Source organism: Taudactylus pleione, unplaced genomic scaffold (assembly GCF_031769625.1).
Source record: "Taudactylus pleione unplaced genomic scaffold, aTauple2 ptg000116l, whole genome shotgun sequence".
Classification (NCBI taxonomy): domain Eukaryota; kingdom Metazoa; phylum Chordata; class Amphibia; order Anura; family Myobatrachidae; genus Taudactylus; species Taudactylus pleione.
In genome coordinates, this window is record NW_028284518.1 from 22,736,073 (window position 1) to 22,758,602 (window position 22,530).

At 41.3% G+C, this 22,530-nt stretch overlaps 1 protein-coding gene across 1 annotated transcript in view; it reads right to left on the minus strand.

The window, feature by feature from the left end:
- LOC148524825 (protein-glutamine gamma-glutamyltransferase 5-like) overlaps nt 1-22,530 on the minus strand; it is a 94,778-nt gene that overhangs the window by 44,457 nt on the left and 27,791 nt on the right. Inside the window, exons 3-7 of the mRNA XM_088471806.1 lie at nt 19,759-20,001; nt 19,154-19,272; nt 17,388-17,516; nt 16,787-16,964; nt 7,482-7,620 (exon numbers count right to left, since the gene is read on the minus strand). Of these exons, the coding sequence (XP_088327932.1) occupies nt 7,482-7,620; nt 16,787-16,964; nt 17,388-17,516; nt 19,154-19,272; nt 19,759-20,001 (808 nt within the window). The remainder of the gene's footprint in view (nt 1-7,481; nt 7,621-16,786; nt 16,965-17,387; nt 17,517-19,153; nt 19,273-19,758; nt 20,002-22,530) is intronic.

Here is a 22,530-nt window from a genome sequence, read left to right on the forward strand (position 1 = left end):
AATTTGACATGTAAGAATAATAAGTGTCATGTTTTTTCTGATAAAACAGAAAAAAATTATCAGCCATCAAACTTAAAGAGAGAACTGCCAAAGGAGGGAGAGAGAATACAAAGGAGAGAGCTGTTAACGAAGACAACACTGCCATAGAAATAAGTACTGTATACAGAAGAGAGAGATGTGCCCGAGAGAGTGCAATCATAGAAGATAGAATGGCTATAGAGGAGACCTTGCGAAACCCAGAGAGAGGGGAACCACTTGCCAGTCCAGTTATAGGAATTTTACATCCAGTGTCCAGATCTTGACCAGGTATCCAGAAGGTGTCCAGATATGCTCCAAGAATCAGGGATGTGGGGGTCTATGTACAAAGTACAGGGAGGCAGGGCCTTGCCCTTAAGATGGCATAGACATATCGGTGCACTCAGTCCTTTGCGGAGGCACAGCATGGGTCATGACAGGACATGGCCCCGACTCATGAATTCACCTGTGTAGCTGCTGGATAACCTGCAAAATATGACCTGTGTGGGGTCCTGAGGACCGAGTTTGAGAACCACTGTGATAGATATAAATATACGGACGAAATCATCATTCCTGGACTTTTGTCCAGGAATGATGATGTTCGTCCATGCACGATGACGTTTTGCCTCTTTCTGAGTTCCGTTTTTTTGGAGGGAAAAATCCGAACTCCAGGTGCAAACTCGAACCTATCCGAGCCTGCACATCCCTAGTATAAATTGGAGAATATATAAGCATTCTGTTTGGTATGAAATTTTGTTAGGTTTCTTAGGTGATAAGGGCTGAGTTGGGTGTAGTTTTGTAGATGTCAGTTAACTGGGGTAGCCTATAGTATTAGTCAGGGGGAGGAGTTACAGCAAGCAATAGAAATTAAGTTCGGATTGGCGATACTTTTTCACCGATTACGTAATTTTCGCCTGTTTTGAGTTACCTCCGTATTCAATTTGGAAGACTTTTCGCCTAGGCGGAAAGTCAATGCAATGTAACAGGCGAAAAAGTTTTGCCTATGAATAGCAGGCGGAAAAAAGTGCAGAATTGTGGTTTTGGGGTACAACATTGCAGGAACCCTCGTGCAGCCTTAAGACAGTCCCCTAAAGGTAAACTGCTTCAAAAAAAAGTTTAAAAATATTCGGGACACCCCAAAAAAATTATGTTTAATTTTGGGGGTAAAAAAAAAAAAATAGGGGAACAAAGTGCCAAACTATCTAAATTAATTCAGGTCGGGTCCCCATGTATGCGGCAGGTGTTTTCTTCATTGCGGGGACAAGCGGCAGGTGCAATTTTGCAGATTTTTCAAAATTACTTTAGGGACTTTAAAAAATGCCTACCCCCATTTTCATGTACCCCAAATTTGATAGATTTTTTTGGGGGGGAAAATAACTTCCTAAGTGCTATTCTTTACCACTTCTTCATAGCCGCAATATTGCACCTTGCGCGGCTATTACAAACCCTGACTTCCTTCAGCAGGCAAAAATGGGGGTACCCATAGTGATCCCCCATGTCTGGACATCTTTAGGGGGGTCCCAGGCATATTTCCCTGAAAATTCCTGTCATTTTAAAAAAACAGGGATAATATTTCAATTACTGTACCTATAGCAGGTGAAAAAGAGTGCAGATTTTGGGTTTAGAGGTGCACGCTTAAAAAAATAGCCTGCACCCTTGGGAATGCCCCCTTAAAACGAAATGTGCAAAACAAAAAAGAAAAAAAAAATCGGGTCACCCCAAAAAAAAAAATTTTTGTGGGGGGGTGAAAAAAAAACAACCTAAAATCCACTTCTAAAATAGACAAATTAAATCCACAGGGGTTCCCTTATATGCGGCAGGTGTTTTCGTCATTGCACAGAGTAGCAGCAGGTGCAGTTTTGCAGAATTTTTTAAAAATTAGTTTAGGGACTTAAAAATATGCTAGTACCCATTTTCAAGTACCCCAAATTTGAAGGGACCTCTTTTAAAGACGACAAAAAAAGCTCTTTTAAAAGTGCTCTTTTACATCACTTCTTCAAAGTCGGGAGAATCCGACCCTATTATTTAGACAAATATTATTTATTGGGCTGTGGCATGGGTAGCACAGCTTTCTTCCTGCCACCATTACATTTTAGATTCCAATTTGATCAATACATATTGACTGCAACCTCTTTTATTCACTTGCCTGGCTTGGTCACATCAAATGGGCAGTCCTGATATGGTCGCATCTGATGTGACCAGTCAGGATCGCCCACTAGGTAGCTCCAGGAAGTTTTTGTATATTACAGTTTCAAGAAAGTTGCAAGCAAGGTGTATGTTGAAGGACGCAAACTTAGAGAAGCAGTTTTGGGTGGAAGCCATATCCAGAATAGTTTACTTAAAGAACCATTCACCAATGGGCTGGGCATGGGATCCCGGCGGTCGCCGGGATGCCGCCAGTCGGAATACTGACAGCGGCATCCTGACAGTCAGAACCCTGACACTACCAGGTATGTACAGTAGCGCCAACCCTTACCCCTAACCTTCCCTCCCCAGTGCCTAAACCTTACCTCCTCCTCCCTTCATCCTATACCTAAACTACCCTCTTAGTGCCTAACCCTCCCCCCTAACCCTCTCCTAACCCCCGAAACTTATCTTCTGGATGCCAGAGGTCGGGAAACTGGAGCCAGGATCCCGGCGCTGTCGGGATTCCGGTGCCGATATTTTGACCGTTTGCATCCCGCACACCGGTATGCTGACTACATCCCTTCACCAACAGTTCCCCTGAAGGACATAATGCCAAATTAGGCCTGAAGAAATTGAAAGAGGACACTTGCTTATCCTTGGATATTTACCTGTGGTGTGATTGTCTAGTAGCCTTTGTACTTATTGCTGCGGGAGCCGCTAATCTGATTAAAGCACAGGTCTGCCTAACCCACTGGGTTGTCACAGGCTGACTTAACTACTTCCCTCTGAGCTTCATTGAAAATTGATGCGAAATGGAGGAGCTTGTAGTTAGGAGGGGGGATGTTAGAATTGGAGTGCGCTATGGCTGGTCATCTGTCGGTACCCCTGCTCCGCTACAGGCTCCACATCCACCAAATCCAGATCTGTGTAAAAGTGAGTATGGCAGTACATGCACTATTGTTCAACAAACCTAAAAAGCCTGGTTAAGACACCTGAGTGGTCATTGACTATACTATCTATCTGCTGGTGTGTACATACCCCTGATTATTACCAAACTGCACACTCAGGGCCTGATTCAGAGCCGGACGCTATTTGCGGACGGTTGTTCCTAAAAAGGGGCCGGCTATTTAAATTGAGCGCTCGCTCATTGCGGTTTGTTGACGCCTCTCTGTCTGAGCGAGCGAACGAAAAATGCGCTCGCTATTTTGTAAAGACGCCCCTTTGCCGTTCGCATCACACGTCATCTCCGGTATTTATTTGATTAATCGGGTACATCGAAAGGCATCTGAACTGCTCGCAGTGCTTGTGGTAGGTTTTTCCTACCGCAATCACTACGAGCAGTTCAGGCTAAAAGACAACCAAGTGACGTGGTCGATGACGCTCCTTTACTAATTATGCACTCCCATGAAACGCCCTTTTTACCATTAGGCACGCCTGCATTCGGATCTCCACTCCCCCGTTTTCAAGCACCTTCCCCTGTTACCACCCACAAACGGTACATTCTGTCAATCAAATTAGCAGCCCCTCACTGTTTTGCGAGCGCACGATTTCCGACCGCAATGACTGGTTTATGCATGCACATTACGACCAATACGCATGCGCAGTTGTGCGAACGAGCGGCCGCTTACTGAATCAGGCCCTCACTCCCAACACTGTTTTCCATTTCTATTCTGAATACTAATTTGACATGTAAGAATAATAAGTGTCATGTTTTTTCTGATAAAACAGAAAAAAATTATCAGCCATCAAACTTAAAGAGAGAACTGCCAAAGGAGGGAGAGAGAATACAAAGGAGAGAGCTGTTAACGAAGACAACACTGCCATAGAAATAAGTACTGTATACAGAAGAGAGAGATGTGCCCGAGAGAGTGCAATCATAGAAGATAGAATGGCTATAGAGGAGACCTTGCGAAACCCAGAGAGAGGGGAACCACTTGCCAGTCCAGTTATAGGAATTTTACATCCAGTGTCCAGATCTTGACCAGGTATCCAGAAGGTGTCCAGATATGCTCCAAGAATCAGGGATGTGGGGGTCTATGTACAAAGTACAGGGAGGCAGGGCCTTGCCCTTAAGATGGCATAGACATATCGGTGCACTCAGTCCTTTGCGGAGGCACAGCATGGGTCATGACAGGACATGGCCATGTCCCATATGATTTTCCACACTCCCTCCTGGTTTTAGGGCCCAAAAGATCTTTTGGACTATTTGTTTTTGTGCAGTAGTTGGTTTAGGGTGTGACTGTACTCTACATTTAAATGTGAACTGTTCATATAAGAGAACTTCCTAAGCAGACTCAGGTGTTTTCCAGCTAAAGGTGTAAAACCTTTATTACTGTATTATCATTGATCATTACTGCAAATTAGCTGTTGCAAATCCAGACACCAAATTTATGGAATAACCCTTTGGAACCAGGTTATTCATAGTCTTAGCCTATAGCAGTCCCCTTCCCCTACAGCTATATATGTTCACCCATATATTTGGTTGCCCTCAGGCACGGCCGAAACTAGGATATCTGTCACCTGGTGCAAGGCAGTGCTCTTGCGCCCCCTCCCTTCCTGTACCTGGATTTTGTCCTTGCTCCTCCATAAGGCAGTGCACTAGTCAGACGTCCCAGTTATAGTGACTTACATTATTCCACACACCATAATGCCCATTACACATTATGCCACACACTGTAATGCCTATTACCAAAGTGCCACTTACATATTTGCCCGACACCTTGTTATGCCCCACAGTAAGGCTTCTAATTACTTTAAAGTTACCTGCTCATTGTCAGGGGTTTTATGCTCATTACCAGGAGTTCCATGCTCATTGTCAGGGGTTTCATGCTCGTTGCCATGGGGTTTCATGCTCGTTGTCAAAGGGTTTCATGCTCATTGCCAGGGGGTTTCATGCTCGTTGCCATGGGGTTTATGCTCGTTGCCAGGGGGTTACACGGGAGAAGATGCAGCTTTCTGCATCTTCTCCCGTGAAGTGCCAGCATTCCTGGCACTTCCGGGTACACTATGTGCATTGCACTAGCCAACAGGCACTAGAGGTCCAGTAGGACCTCTAGCATCTGTCTTCTCCTCGGCGGCAGCCATTTTTGGATGGCTGTTTTCAGCAGAGCCCATGCGGACGGAGCCATCTGCATGGAATCTGCAGCCGCCAAGTCACCACACACTACAAGACTGCGCGGGGTGTGCAGGTGCTGAGTCAGTCCTTTTTCACCCCCTGCATTCCGGCACTCGATGCACGTGCACCTCTAGCCCCCCCTAGTTGCGGCCCTGCCCTAGGTAACGTGTCAGTGAAAGTGGCTGCCTTTTTCAAATGCACAGCCGCAGCTACAGAGGTCATAGTCAGATGGAGAAACTGCACCTGCCATAGGGCTGGTGCAAGTGTCAATGGTGCGCATGATGGTGCGCTGATTGTGGCATATAAAGAATCACCAGCAGTATTACAGAGTGCAGAGATGCAGAAAGTAGGTGTCTCAGTCTTAGCACATTCACACAGGCTACTACACCAGGGGAAGAACTGACACTAGTATTTACATATTATCGCAGCCGCAACTCCGGCAACAGACACAGGAGCAGACTCAGCAGCGCCCATCTCTGAATCAGGCCCTTTAGGAGTTTCATTCAAACACATAAACAAATGTAATCATTTTCAAGTGCAGATTTAATTATGACAACCTACTCGTGCTGGTTTGGAAAGGTAGATTAATGCAAAAAAATATATATATATTTGTTGGAGGTGATTAGACAAAAAATACACTTTCTTGCAATTTCATTAAAAAAAAAGCACATTTTGGCTATTTTGGGTAAATTGTATGAGTAGAAAAAATTTAATCAAGGTTATTTTCTGGAAAATCAAAGTAACCTGAAAGTAACAAGATATAGTATGTGTGGGTAGGCATAAATAATTACTGATATTGATGTTAGAATGTGAGCAAAAATAGTCTCAGCAGTGAAGGGGTTAATACCTTGTGTTTGTCTCCAATTGTAAAGCGTGGCAGACTATGTTGGTGCTATATAAAAAAGTGTTAATTATATTATTATTGTTATTATTATTATTATTATTATTATTATTATTATTATTATTTCCAGAGAATGTTTACAAATAAATTTTATAATTTTCAGTTATGTAAACATTATTGGTATGCTTATACTGAATTATGTATATAGCTGTCAGGCCTACTTGAAGAAACGCAATGTAGACAGAGCCAACTACACAGCCATCGCACTCCTCGCCACCCTATCCGGAGCCCACCACCCGCGTGCAAACACGCGCCCCGACTCAGCCGCACGGGAGCCTGTCTGGTCCAGTGAGCCGCCAGCACCACCAGTGAGCGGCATCCCCGCCCTGTGACCACAGCACTCCCGGCCATCCAAGCCCCACTTCTACCTCCGCTGCATCACCCACCTTGTACCGCTGGCGCGGTGCCTCCACATCTGCTGCATCTGCAGCACACTGTCCGAAGTGTCTGCACCCAGACCCAGTGCGGTCACACCACCCCTCCTGCGGCACTCACTGCGAGTCATGACCTCAGCACACAGTGCTTCACCATCCTGCACCAGCAGCAAGCCGCACGGCTGTAATACAACCCCAAGTTCCGGGTGTAGCTGCATCACTGGATCCAGCACCACAAAGTGCCACAACAAGAGACACTGCACCCACGGTCACCTCCACACCAGGAGACACCGCAAGCAACTCATTTAAGAGCACCAACCCACTACGTGCAGCAAGCTCAAGACAACCGTCATCCAACCAACCTGAACGAGACTTGCTCACAGCCACCTTCTACACCCCTATCGCAACGCCACACCAGAGGCACCCTACCGGTAGGTAAGTTGCAAATGTGCGGGATGCCGCCTTCCTGCCCACACCCCAGAGACTTCCATCACCCAACTGCCGGGTTCTTAAGACTGTCGACCAAAGGTCCAGCAGGAAAGACGTGCTGGTCCTGAACTGCATGGTAAGGAGCCCCCTGAAAGGGTCTACCCACCTTTCCCCCAGTGCACATCCACCCTCCTCCAGCTACCCCCCCCCCTGGGTCATATTCCCAAGCAGCATTGTGCCTACTTAATAAAATATTTGACCCTGCACCTCATCGTCAGTCTCTCATTTACGTACATATATTACACCGAACATACACAACCTTCTCCCTACCCCACACAACCAGAGAGCGCACCTTACCCAGCCTTTATCATAGCTGTCAGGCACCTCGGGTCAGTAAAGAGTTACATTTAATAAATCTGGCTGAATATTAAGAAGGTGCTGGACCCAAACAAGCCAGATATATTAACAAAAACATTACCTGCTTTACAACCTATGGAAATGTTGAACCAATAAAACTTACCAAACACTGTCACGTGGGTCCTTTAAAGGCATCCTATCTTTGATGTTAATGTATTGGTCAATATAAAGATTTCCATCTGTGTCATGGGCAGAGTCAAAGTTTGTTACCACTCGTGTCGGGATCCCCAAACATCTTAGTACTAAAATGAAAATGGCATAATTATACTTTTAAAAAGAAAAATTAGTACAAATGTAAAATTATTGGTTATTGGTTGACCTGAGGGGTATCTGATGAGACTTTTTGAAAATCTTGCCCTGTTAAGTGGAAATGTCTCTCTTACAGCCACTGACAGTTGTTATTAGAACCCCTGACAAGCTTCAGATGTACTGTAAACTAGGTCTAGGACTGCTCATAGCATTGAGATGGAAGCAGTTCTATTGAATCCTATTCATTGAAATGAATGTTTCAACTTAGTGTCAAAAAAATATCTTAATTTGATTTGTTGGGTATCTTTCACATATCTATCTGTATTTGAGACAACCTATACACTTCTAAGGTGTACCCTATCCAAGACAATGTTCTGCGCCTGACAATAATCTTTCTGCATTGATGATCACACAAATCTATAGCTTTCCATCTATATTTTAAGAACAAAATGTGCTGAAAGTAAGCAAATTAAGAATTTCTTATAAACTACTGTATACTATAAATAATAGGCAAAGAAAATCTGTCTTCAATTTACAGTGGCTATAAAAAGTATTAACTCCACTTTCACATTTTATGTTTTGCATTCAGGAATCAAAATTTACTTATCTGGGAAATCTTACTACTCTGTAATGTAAAAAAAATAAAAAATAAAATAACTGTAAAGCATTTTTTTTTAAATTAACTAAACATATGTGGCGCACCTGACAGACAACAGGTATATGTATACTGAAATCAATGTAAACACTAATTTATAACAGATTAATGAGTTGCCATCTAAAGCCAACTGATTGCATTATATTTTTTTAGGTGTACCTAAGCAAAAGGATAATTATTTACAGTCAGGTCCATAAATATTGGGACATTGACAGAATTTTCATATTTTGTCCTCTATTCACCACCACAATGGCTTTGAAATTAAACAAACAAGATGTGCTTTAACTGCAGACTTTCAGATTTAATTTGAGGGTAATTACATCCAAATCAGGTGAACGGTGTAGGAATTACAACGGTTTCTATATGTGCCTCCCACTTTTTAAGGGGCCAAAAGAAATGGGACAAACTAAACAAACCTAAATCTAACTTTCACTTTTTAATACTTTGTTGCAAATCCTTTGCAGGCAATTACAGCCTGAAGTCTGAAATGCATAGACATCACCAGACGCTGGGTTTCATCCCTGGTGATGCTCTGCCAGGCCTCTACTGCAAATTTCTTCAGTTCCTGCTTGTTCTTGGGGCATTTTCCCTTCAGTTTTGTCTTCAAGTGAAATGCATGCTCAATCGGATTCAGGTCAGGGGATTGACTTGGCCATTGCATAACATTCCACTTTTTAGCCTTAAAAAACTCTTTGGTTGCTTTTGCAGTATGCTTCGGGTCATTGTCCATCTGCACTGTGAAGCGCTGTCCAATGAGTTCTGAAGCATTTGACTGAATATGAGCATATAATATTGCCCAAAACACTTCAGAATTCATTCTGCTGCTTTTGTCAGCAGTCACATCATCAATAAATACAAGGGAACCAGTTCCATTGGCAGCCATACATGCCCACGCCATGACACTACCACCACCATGCTTCACTGATGAGGTGGTATGTTTTGGATCATGAGCAGTTCCTTTCCTTCTCTTCTCTTCCCTTCACTCTGGTACAAGTTGATCTTTGTCTCATCTGTCAATAGGATGTTGTTCCAGAACTGTAATGGCTTTTTTAGATGTTGTTTGGCAAACTCTAATCTGGTCTTCCTGTTTTTGTGGCTCACCAATGCTTTACATCTTGTGGTGAACCCTCTATATTCACTCTTGTGAAGTCTTCTCATAATTTGTTGACTTTGACACATATACATCTACCTCCTGGAGAGTGTTCTTGATTTGGCCAACTGTTGTGAAGGAGTTTTTCTTCACCAGGGACAGTTGTTTTCCGTGGTCTTCCGGGTCTTTTGGTGTTGCTGAGCTCTCCGGTGCGTTCTTTCTTTTTAAGAATGTTCCAAACAGTTGATTTGGCCACACCTAATGTTTTTGCTATCTTTCTGATGGGTTTGTTTTGATTTTTCAGCCTAATGATGGCTTGATTCACTGATAGTGACAGCTCTTTGGATCTCATATTGAGAGTCGACAGCAACTGATTCCAAATGCAAGTGTCACACCTAGAATCAACTCCAGACCTTTTACCTGCTTAATTGATAATGAAATAATGAGGGAATAGCCCACACCTGTCCATGAAATAGCTTTTGAGTTGATAGTCCCATTATTTTTGGTCCCTTAAAAAGTGGGAGGCACATATAGAAACTGTTGTAATTCCTACACCGTTCACCTGATTTGGATGTAATTACCCTCAACTTAAATATGAAAGTCTGCAGTTAAAGCACATCTTGTTTGTTTCATTTCAAAGCCATTGTGGTGGTAAATAGAGGCCAAAATATGAAAATTCTGTCAATGTCCCCAATATTTATGGACCTGACTGTACATTTTCCTGAAGTAAAGGACAGGAGGTCCCTGAAATGCATAGTATTTTTGAAGCTTATGAAAAGCAAATATTCTATCCAAGTTTCTTAATAAATTCCTTAGTTTTACCATAAATAATTCAACTTGTGATTTATTGTTTTTACTGCATATGTCCAAATAAATGCTTGCACTGTTTTATGACATATTTCATCTACATCTATTTTTTTCCTATTGCTGGAATTCTTAACTGGAACTAGGTACTTTAGATCATATAAGTTATATATCCTATCACCCCATGTTTTTGTTATCAGGTATTTTTAGACTATATATTGCCTTAGGCCTTTTTAATCTCCCACAATCCATTAGACTAAACCAGAAGTTCTCAACTCCAGTCCTCAAGTATCAACAACAGGTTATGTTTTGTGGATTTCTCTAAATATACACAGGTGAGTAATTAAAGACAAAAATCTTAACTACATGACCTGTTGGAGATACTTGAGGGTTGAGGTCGAGAACCACTAAGCTAAATAGTCTATATTTTTGGGAGGAATCTCTACTATAACTAATGAAATACGAGTTCCTGAACCATCATCACAATTAAAAACAGATATTGGGGACTTAAATGATTGTCCGATGTGCAAATTAAATTTCAAATAGATGCGTGTATATGAGATACTTACAAATTTCTATGTATCTGCTAAAACAGATTACACTATTATCTCATTTCTGTTTTACACCTTGGCAACTGGAGAAAATACAGTAACCAACCTAAGGCTAGTTTCAAACACAACGGTTTTGTCCAGACATAAAAAAACCCATCAGGTTTTTCTTGTGGATCAGTCCCTTTCACAAGCAACAGTTTTGTGCCGTGTGTAATGTTACTGCCTTGTGTTTGAATCTCTTTTCAATCTGTCAGACTGAAGACCTTGGACGGCAGCCATCCTAGTCAGTGGTTAACACCAGAAGCGCCAAGAGGGAGGGGAGTGGGTACTAATTACCCTGGCCTGGGCTTGCTAGAGGGGTCCGGCACCCCCACCTTCCTCCTACCTCGCAGCAGCCCAGCACATGCTGCTGTGTGCTGGGCTGCAGTGGGTGACTCCTCCTGGCTGCTGAGCAGCAGCTTCAGCAGTCTCCTATGCCTGAGGGGGGGAGCGATCACACTGACCGCGTCCCCCTGGCTTTGCACCAGCTGGGAGGCTCAGAAGCGCCCCCACCCCAGCACAATTTTTTTTCCATTTTTTATCTTACGATGGGTTTGGTCATGCCTCCAGCGAATAGCCCTCGCCCCCTCCATCGGGCCTGGCACGGCTCTTGATGCCCATGGTTATCACAGCTGTAACACGGCGACCGTGCTGTGTTCATGCATTGTGAAAGTCCTAATATATTCGTAACTTCCACTGAAATTAAACAATGGAAAAAAAAAGTCTGTTTTTTGCCGGACAGACAAATCCGTTGTGTGTGAAATAGCCCTAAGATTCTATCACAATGCTGTAGTTACAACCACCTGCATACAAGGGTGAAAGAGTGTCCAGTGCTTTTATAATACAAATTATAGGTGAGTGACAAAAAATGACAAGAAGAACTAGCATTTGAATACTGTGGGTAAAATGTAATAGGGTCCGAGTTTTATTTGTGGACTTTCTCACACATTCAAAGGTCGTCAAATGTAATAGCCTGTGAACTTGTGAGTTTGAGGCTATTATATTATGCAAGTCTGTGCGAGTATTCTCCTATGAAAACTCGGACCTTTTAATGCGACTTGCAAGTTTTCAAACAGTAATAGTGTGTGAATTAAACACATGCACTTTATTACACTGAGCAGGTTGTATGCTCACAATGGCAAAACATCTGGATGCCTGTTTTGCCATTGTGAGTTACGGGGGTGTGAGAAACATGCAAGTTTAGGACATGCGAGTCCTAAAAATGTGTGAGTAAAGCTCTAGACTTGTACATTTTCCAAACTCGGACACTATTACATTTATCCCTGTATGTCTGATACAGACAACGCTTTTTCTCTCACTATAAATATAAAATAGAATTAGCACTAAAAAATATTTCTTTCAAAACTCTGAAAGTTCCAAAAAGTCTAGAATTAGCACCAGATCAAAACAAATTCTGTAATCAATTACTGCGTTTTAGTTTTCTTTTATTTGTAATCACTTATGCAACAGATTTACAGTTACTTTTTTAATTTACATTTTGGTTTTGATCATCAGAATTCCCTAATACAGTATATACATTTTAAGCTACTAAATTAAGAAAATAAAATGTGAAAATACCAAAGCAGAATAGTTTTTATAATCACTGTACACAGTAATAACATATTTCAAATACCTTTCACCTTGTATCCAAATAAAACAGGAAATTCAGACATTTATAAGACTAAAAATAAAAAGTTAGGATGGTAATAATGATGTTAGAATGACATCATCCACATTACTTTAATTATGACGCTAGTACTACCGACTAATATCAATATCTCAAAGTCCTGAAGGTACTCTTGGAAGATGGCAAAATATGAATCTTTTTACTCTTTAGAAATATACTTGTATCGCCAACCATATTTGCTTAATAGCACTTGTCTTTTTGGTTAGTCAAGTGCCTCCGGAAATAAAATGGTGATAATATGAGAAGCACAAGGCATCCTCATCACCCTGGTACACTCTAATGGCAACTAATTGAAAGGGATATTATAGAAATCTGAGACCATGTGATAATTCCCTGGAGCATAATTGTGTGCTTGTTTAAAGTTTTAATTTTTTATATATACAGTCAGGTCCATAAATATTGGGACATTGACAGAATTTTCATATTTTGGCCTCTATTCACCACCACAATGGCTTTGAAATAAAACAAACAAGATGTGCTTTAACTGCAGACTTTCAGATTTAATTTGAGGGTAATTACATCCAAATCAGGTGAACGGTGTAGGAATTACAACAGTTTCTATATGTGCCTCCCACTTTTTAAGGGACCAAAAATAATGGGACTATCAACTCAAAAGCTATTTCATGGACAGGTGTGGGCGATTCCCTCATTATTTCATTATCAATTAAGCAGGTAAAAGGTCTGGAGTTGATTCTAGGTGTGACACTTGCATTTGGAATCAGTTGCTGTCGACTCTCAATATGAGATCCAAAGAGCTGTCACTATCAGTGAAGCAAGCCATCATTAGGCTGAAAAATCAAAACAAACCCATCAGAGAGATAGCAAAAACATTAGGTGTGGCCAAATCAGCTGTTTGGAACATTCTTAAAAAGAAAGAACGCGCCGGAGAGCTCAGCAACACCAAAAGACCCGGAAGACCACGGAAAACAACTGTCCCTGGTGAAGAAAAACTCCTTCACAACAGTTGGCCAAATCAAGAACACTCTCCAGGAGGTATGTGTATATGTGTCAAAGTCAACAATCAAGAGAAGACTTCACAAGAGTGAATATAGAGGGTTCACCACAAGATGTAAACCATTGGTGAGCCAGAAAAACAGGAAGACCAGATTAGAGTTTGCCAAACAACATCTAAAAAAGCCATTACAGTTCTGGAACAACATCCTATGGACAGATGAGACAAAGATCAACTTGTACCAGAGTGATGGGAAGAGAAGAGTATGGAGAAGGAAAGGAACTGCTCATGATCCAAAACATACCACCTCATCAGTGAAGCATGGTGGTGGTAGTGTCATGGCGTGGGCATGTATGGCTGCCAATGGAACTGGTTCCCTTGTATTTATTGATGATGTGACTGCTGACAAAAGCAGCAGAATGAATTCTGAAGTGTTTTGGGCAATATTATATGCTCATATTCAGTCAAATGCTTCAGAACTCATTGGACGGCACTTCACAGTGCAGATGGACAATGACCCGAAGCATACTGCAAAAGCAACCAAAGAGTTTTTTAAGGCTAAAAAGTGGAATGTTCTGCAATGGCCAAGTCAATCCCCTTACCTGAATCCGATTGAGCATGCATTTCACTTGATGAAGAGAAAACTGAAGGGAAAATGCCCCAAGAACAAGCAGGAACTGAAGAAATTTGCAGTAGAGGCCTGGCAGAGCTTCACCAGGGATGAAACCCAGCGTCTGGTGATGTCTATGCATTCCAGACTTCAGGCTGTAAGTGCCTGCAAAGGATTTGCAACAAAGTATTAAAAAGCGAAAGTTAGATTTAGGATTGTTTAGTTTGTCCCATTACTTTTGGCCCCTTAAAAAGTGGGAGGCACATATAGAAACCGTTGTAATCCCTACACCGTTCACCTGATTTGGATGTAATTACCCTCAAATTAAATCTGAAAGTCTGCAGTTAAAGCAAATCTTGTTTGTTTCATTTCAAAGCCATTGTGGTGGTGAACAGAGGCCAAAATATGAAAATTCTGTCAATGTCCCAATATTTATGGACCTGACTGTGTATATATATATATATATATATATATATATATATATATATATATATGTGTTGTCAGATGTGTGGGTAATGAAATATCTGTCTGCTAAATAATAAAACCAGAACTAATTAGACTGTAAATTCAGGACTGTGAATATAATTCATCATGTTTTTGCTACTGTTTTCCGCTTTGTGGCTAAACTGTATTCTATGTCCGTCACTGCATGTTACCCATCCAGCTAATCTGTTCTCTTATAATATAAATGCCATGATCTTCTGGTAGTAAACCTCTATAGATTCCCCCTCCAGATAGAAAACATTTCTAAAATTCCCATTAAAGCCTGTATCAGATGACTGTAGACAGTATAAATCGGGTGTAGTAGGTATTACTATTGGACGCATGGCTGGTGCTTCAAATCCCAACAGCGGCAGCCCGGCAAGGGTGAAAATCCCGATCATCCCTAAGGTAAGTATTGCTAACCTAATTCTACCCCCTAACCCTCCCTTAGGGGTGCCTAACCCTAGCCTCCCTCCCAAGTGCCTAACCCTAATCCCCCCACTAAGTGCCTAAACCTAACCCCCCTTCCCGCCGCCTAAACCTAAGTCCCCCGGGGGGTGCCTAACCCTAACCTCCCCCCGGGGGTGCCTAACCCTAAGTCGCCCCGGGAGCCCTTAATGTACCCCCCCCCCCTCCCCGCGCAGCTTACCTTCGTTCGGTATGCCGGGCATCGGTCTTCCAGCATCTGAGTTTTCGACGCCTGTTTTCGACACCTGTTATTAGTACCACGCCGGGATTAGAAAGTCTGGAAGCCGGCGATCGGCATTTAGACCGTCGGCTTCCAAACTACATCCCTATAAATCTGCTATAAAGCTAGACTGGAAATTATTGTTAGCATCCATCCTGCAATCAGCTGAAGTTCATTAACTGTGAAACTGCTCTAATACCTGATCTAAGGCAGATTACCAATTGATGATGGGTCTTGGGTTGTTCTCTAAGCATGGACTCTTCACATGCCCATCATCTATGTCTCCTACCATTCGACTACTCTTTTCCATGGGAACATGAAATGACAATGTTTTAGTTCGATTTTCTAGTTTATCATCTCTCTGCAAGATAAAATTAACTTTCTAGCAATCTAGTCCTAGGTTCAGCAAAATAGACTATTAGGTGTTAATTATGTTTGATTGTATTTGTAATATAAATAGTAGGGTAATGAATGATATGTATCCCAGCTAAAATCTAGATGCAGTGGCGTCACTTACTTTCCTGATACCTGGTGCGGCTGGTAGGCCAGTGTGTACTCTCCTTGCGCGCTGGGGCTTGGCCTCGCTCCACAAAGCCATGCCCCCTTATGTGTGCCGACTTACCCAGCACTCCGGCAGTTTGCTGGGGGCAGCCCACAGCCTCTCCCCTGCCTCTCTCTCTCATTGTGGCTGCTCAGCTCTACTATTTGGTGTAACCCCCTCGTATGGTGTCACCCGGTATGGCACGCACCCCCCCTAGTGATGCCAGTGACTAGATGCACAGCATGTCCATCAATGCATTTGAGCTAGTGCCAATAACCATTGTATTGCATAACCTGCACAAATTAGAATCACACAGGTCCAACCACATTATCTTGTGTAGCATTTAGTCACTTTACTTTCATCAAGAATATAAATGCAGTGTTCTGTAGATCTGTTCCAATATGATTTAATAAGCATGGACATCTGGGTACAGCATGTAGTCATTATGTAGACATTCAGAATGCCAACATGGGCAAAATGTCAAGAGTGAACATGTGACATTCACAATGTCAACATGGTCATTATGTTGACATTGTGAGTGTTGACAGTCATAATGTTGACAGTACATGTTAGAGATAGATTTTGGTTTAGGGTTAGTATTAGATGTAGGTTTAGGCTGCGGTTAGGGTGATGACTTAAATAGTACAAAACCGCTATGTTGACATGCTGAGTGTTGACATGCAAAATACTGATATTGTACATGTTGACAAGTCACATGTTGACATAACATCCATGTCAGCATTCTGAATGTAGATATTCAGGTCACGTCGACATTAAGGATGTAGACATAACATGCCACACTCAGACATTGGCGGGCAGAAGTGTGGTGCTGGTCCTTCAGTATATGGCTATGTAAAAGTAGATGCACAGTAGGAAGAAAGAGCTGAACTTTGCATCCATTTTCCTAAATGACCTCTTATGAATGTGAAATCAACAATCTTCCCGGAGAGAAAGCAAACAAGTTTCATTCTGAAGTGACTACAGCCACAAACAATATCTGATTTTAAGGGATCTTGCATATGATCAAATGAATGAATTTATTTTTACAATGTATAATACCTGTACATAAGACTGATGCAAAGACCCAGCACTGTCCATATTTTACGGGCAGGAACCCACTTGAAAACCACTGACGCAAAATAGAGTTACTTCCATTCCACTTTGTAGGACTTGTTCCATCACCATATGGTTCTAACCATCTGCCTATCATTACACCATTGTCATCATTGCCGTTGATCTATAGGAAGTAAAGAAAAATGTGAAAGGTTGTCAACTTCATAAAACTCGCCATTCCACCATTAAAGTTTCAATATTAAGATCTAATGTGATGAATAATTTCTTCTGAAATATTTTCTTTATGACTGCTGTCTAGAGTTGTGGGTTATGAGCAGTTCTAACGAATATAATGGACAAATACATTTTATTTTTAGCAGAATAATGGATTTGCACTTTAAAAGTGCTAAATGAAATGTAAAATGTAACAAATTTAACAATATGGCAACAACATTTGTTCCATAGCATATTTTGGTAAGAAAACGTAGGGGAATAGTACACTGAACTATTGAAACCCACAATATAAATATTGTTTACATGAAAAAGAAAATGTCTCCACATGTACATGTACAGTACTGTATTAGTCCTCACAGTAAGAGTAACTCACCATGGCACTTAGCACTCTGCTGACATACACTGGATCATGTCTCCTAGAATAGTCCTCTAGTGCATTTTTATTGCTCTCCAGACTTTTGTCCAGTATTTTTAGGCAAATGTTTACTATATCTTCATCAAACTTTTGAGAGGAAATAAACAAAAAAATATATATATTAGCTCTAATGATAAGGCTTGGCAATGATGCCAAAATACATACAAATCAATGTCTATTTGACCACACATGTACTGCACATTCTGTAATACAGAGGTTGCCAGACTCAGTCCTCAAGGCACCCTAATAGTCTAGGTTTTATGGATATCCCTAGTTGAGCACCAATTAACTAAGGTACTAATTAAGTCACCTGTGCTCAAGCATGGCTATCATTAAAACCTTGACTGTTAGGGTGCCTTGAGGACCGAGTTTGAGAACTTCTGCTGTAATACATTGTCTAGTTGAGAAAGAGTCTTCCCACTCACACAACCCTCTGCCGCCATTTAAAGTTGGTTTCCTTTATAACTACGATGGTCTTTATTATAGAACAGGCAAAGCTCTGAACAATATGGCTGCATGTAATACCCTGAAACACCATCTAGGGGCACATTAGGCAGTATTGCTAGGCATCTAGGGGCACATTAAGCAGTACTGCCTAGGCATCTAGGAGCTCATTAGACAGTAATTCCTAGGCATCTAGGTGGCACATTAGGCATTAATGCCTAGGCTTTTAGGGACACATTAGGCAGTAATTCCTAGCCATCTAGGGGCACATTAGGCAGTAATTCCTAGGCATTTAGGGGCACATTAGGAAGTAATTCCTAGGCATCTAGGGGCACATTAGGCAGTAATTCCTAGGCATCTAGGGGCACATTAGGCAGTAATTCCTAGGCATATAGGGGCACATTAGGCAGTAATGCCTAGGCATCTAGGGGCACATTAGGCAGTAATTCCTAGGCATCTAGGGGCACATTAGGCAGTAATTCCTAGCCATCTAGGGGCACATTAGGCAGTAATTCCTAGGCATTTAGGGGCACATTAGGAAGTAATTCCTAGGCATCTAGGGGCACATTAGGCAGTAATTCCTAGGCATCTAGGGGCACATTAGGCAGTAATTCCTAGGCATATAGGGGCACATTAGGCAGTAATGCCTAGGCATCTAGGGGCACATTAGGCAGTAATTCCTAGGCATCTAGGGGCACATTAGGCAGTAATTCCTAGGCATCTAGGGGCACATTAGGTAGTAATTCCTAGGCATCTAGGGGCACATTAGGCCGTAATTCCTAGGCATCTAGGGGCACATTAGGCAGTAATTCCTAGGCATCTAGGGGCACATTAGGCAGTAAAGTAGTAAATAAGGTAAATCCTTCTTATTTTCCAAGAGTAGAAAACCCTATTAACATCAACCTGTCACACTACTGGTCCAGTAAGGCATTTTTTGTGCTGATAAAACAGGTCTGTGTGTTACAAAATAGGTTATCACGATATGAATTGGATGTTTTAGGAAGGGGTTGTTGTGTGTTATACTGTTGTGTTGGCAGTGTTGGGTGTATAATAAAATTAATTGTTGGTGGGATTGGTGTGTTTTTTAAAAAAAGTCTCACGTTATGAGATAGAAAAGGAATTTGTTAAAAAAAAAAGTTTTAGTAGAATGGAAAGATTAAAGGGAAACATTAACTGATGTTATTTTCTTACTAGGTCAGAACATATTTTGTGTATAATGTAATGAAGAAAGCTGTGGCATTTTCTCTTGCTTTAAGTCACATTACAATGGTGTAACCTACTTGTCCATAGATCCACGGACGTTTGGAGATGCGGTTTGAATTGTCCACAAAAACAAAACCATTTTCATTCATGACATACTCTTTTCTCTCCTCTTCATTCTGCATAAAAGTAGCATCCTCTAAAATGGAACAAATTTGTTTTACTAAAATATTTACTGCACAAATAACATTATCATGTACACAGTACAATAGCATATTGTATAATTGACAGACGCTTTTTGTTTTCCCTTAGACAAAAGTTGTGTATGTGAATCAGCTTTTCCCCAATTATTCAGGTTTTAGTGAATTTATTTTTATTTATTTAAAGTTGTATTTTTAAGTATGTTATATTACACTGAATGAATAGAAACATTTACAAAATAATGATATTCGTTCAAAAAATGCCACCAATCCTAGTTTAGTATTGTAATTGTTTTAGTTCACAATTGTTTTATTCTCCAAGTGAAAGTGGCACAAGTATATACCTACACACTCAATTGACAATACGAACATAAGTTGTACACTAACACAATGCAACAAATTTTATTCCAGTGGTATTTTTGGTATTTTTTACACAAGTGTAAACAGACATATGTCCAACTCTATACAGCATATTTTGCACATACCTGGACACCAAGCATTAAAAAGTATTATGAATTCCCCAAGGTTATATGTTTGGGTTAATTTGCAAGCAGATATTTGAATGTCCAGGGTGTGAAGTCCAATGACTGCATCTGCTGGAGGTCCAATATTTATTTCCATAGAAGAGGTGTCTTTGCTTAAAACAGATGCAGTCCAGTCATTCTTAATACACCCATCTGACAAGCCAAAGAGTTTCTTCTTTTTATATTTCCTTAGATTTGGAGTGCCTAAGTAGGAAAAATGGCAAATAATGTATTTTAATTTGTAATAAGCCAATTAATAAAATTACAAAATAAAAGATAATTGTTTTAAAAATTAATAAAACAAATCACAAATGTGCATATAATTTAAGGACTTTGGTGCCTATTCCTCAACACTAAAATAACGTTTTTAAGTACATTTTCCTTAAATGTTATTTTAGTATTCATGATGACACTTAGCAGAGGAAATAACACTGATATCTCCTTGCTAAGTCCCCCTGCGTTAATTTCCACACTCCCCATACATTAGTATGGGGATATGAAAATTATGGTATTCATCAAATTCCAAAAATGATGTATTTCCCGAATTTGATCCACCACTGTGAGGTGGCAAATAGCAGGTGAGACTTACTGCGGTCAGCTGGACAGGTCCCCCGCAGCTCCCTCCAGCACTCTGGTCCCTCCTCTGGCTTCGGTGGTTGCTCGCACACTGTGTTCTCCCAGCAGAACACAATAAAGTTTAGAAAAAAAACAACTTTTTTTTTTTCTAAACAGTACTGTGGTGTGCTGGCAGACCACGTGTCAGACCAGCAAGACAGAGCCGGAGGCTGCTGCGTGGCAGGTAAGTGCGGGACGGGCGGAAATGAGTGGAGGGGGTTGGGGGGGGCACACAAACTTACCGCCGCTGTAGGTAGTGCTGTGCATGCGCTGGGTTTACGAATGTAACAGCGCATGCGCAGCACTGTTTCCAGCTGCGATAACTTGGAGTAGAGAGGGAAAAGTGTCTATTTCTGAAAAGCTGCCATCGTAAAAATGACAGATTTTCGGAATGGATACTGATGGAGAGGAGGAATGATGAATTCCTCCGGTAATTAGGTAGAACTCCATGCGAGTTCTAAACCTAATTACCTCCATCAATTTTTAAGGTATGATGAATAGGCCCCTTTATCTTTGTTTTGATGCAATTGAAATGCATATGTTTTCAGAAACAGACTGGATTATCTACTATTTTAAATATTGATTTGTATGGCATTTAGGAGGAGATTTATCAGACCTTCTAAAGAGGACAACTAGAGGTTTTGCCTATAGCAACCAACCAGAGACTAGCTATCATTTAGCTACTTTAGTACATTCTATAAAACAATATCTAGAAGTTGATTGGTTGCTAGGGCTACACTTCCACTTGTCCTCTTTAGAAGGATTGATAAAGGCTATGGGCCCACACTGCCATAGCACTTTGTACTGAGCAAACCAGCCTTTACAGAGAAACTGTGCAATACATTGGTGGACTTTGCTGTGTCAAACTAGCTGGTTGCTGACAAACAGGATAATTGTGAATATGGTCTTAGGTCAAAGCAAGCAACTATTGCAAAAACCAGTATACAACCAAAGGTCAAAAGCAGCTGGCACTGATATAAAATGGCTTATGAAGACAGAGGGCTTGGGTCACAGACTAACAAATGAGGTTGAACGGACAATCCAGAATAATTTAATAGAACAGTGGAGAGGTTCAGACAACAAAAGTACAAAACTTTTTGCTTAGGTACTGGTTAGGTGGAGGCCTGATAACTTTATGGGCATCTGCCAAAAAGTGTCCATACCCTTCCCCTTGTGCACCTAATTGGCTGCTATATAAGGAAATAACTTATTACACAAATTTGTCACCAATATAAATGCATAATACAAATATATTTATATTGGGAGACAATTGTGTCATTGAGCCCAAACAGAAGTGTGAGTTGTAAACTCCAGGTAATGAGTAATTTAGGTATCTATGTAGGGCTGCTGTTAGGAAATGTTGTGCCCTGTACAAAAGAAACAGGAATGCCCCCCCCCCCCCTTCCTCTTTGGGTCACCTCTCCCAATGAGCTGTTGGATGCAGAGGTGTAGCATGGAGCCCTGGAAACTGGAGCAAGCACATGATATGCCAACCCCATCTATGTCCACCCATAACACAGTACTTAAGTACACCACATGCCCTTTACATACCAATGTTGTATATATGTGTATACAATATGTGAGTGACTATATATATCTATGTGTACATGTGTGTGACTATATAGGTATGTATATTTGTGGCAGGGAAGCACTATGCACAACATCAATGTGATGCAAAAGAGGGTGTTGATGTGTGGCATTGCCTTTTTGTGTGCACGTTGAAGGCATGCGCACAATAATAACCAGATCCCCGTGTCCCAAATATTGCCCCGAGTGCCCCAAAGCCTTAATCCAGCTCTGGCTGTGCAATCTTCAAAAGTAACTCCTCTACACTGCTGAACATAACACTGGCCAAACACAGTTACTATAACCTGCATCTAATAGATTTGGTACTTTTACATTGTGGCCTCTCAAGTTACTCTTTACTATCAAGAATAAATAATAGACATACTCAGGTACTACTGCTGTAACATATGCTGTTTGGAGAACTGCCTAATAACCTGGATTGCAAGTCTGGTGTATGAAGCTGTAACCTGCCTGTGCTGGTAATAAAGAGTGTTGGACTTTTATCCGGTATATGTGATTTCTTGTCGCATTATATATATGAAGGTTGTTCAA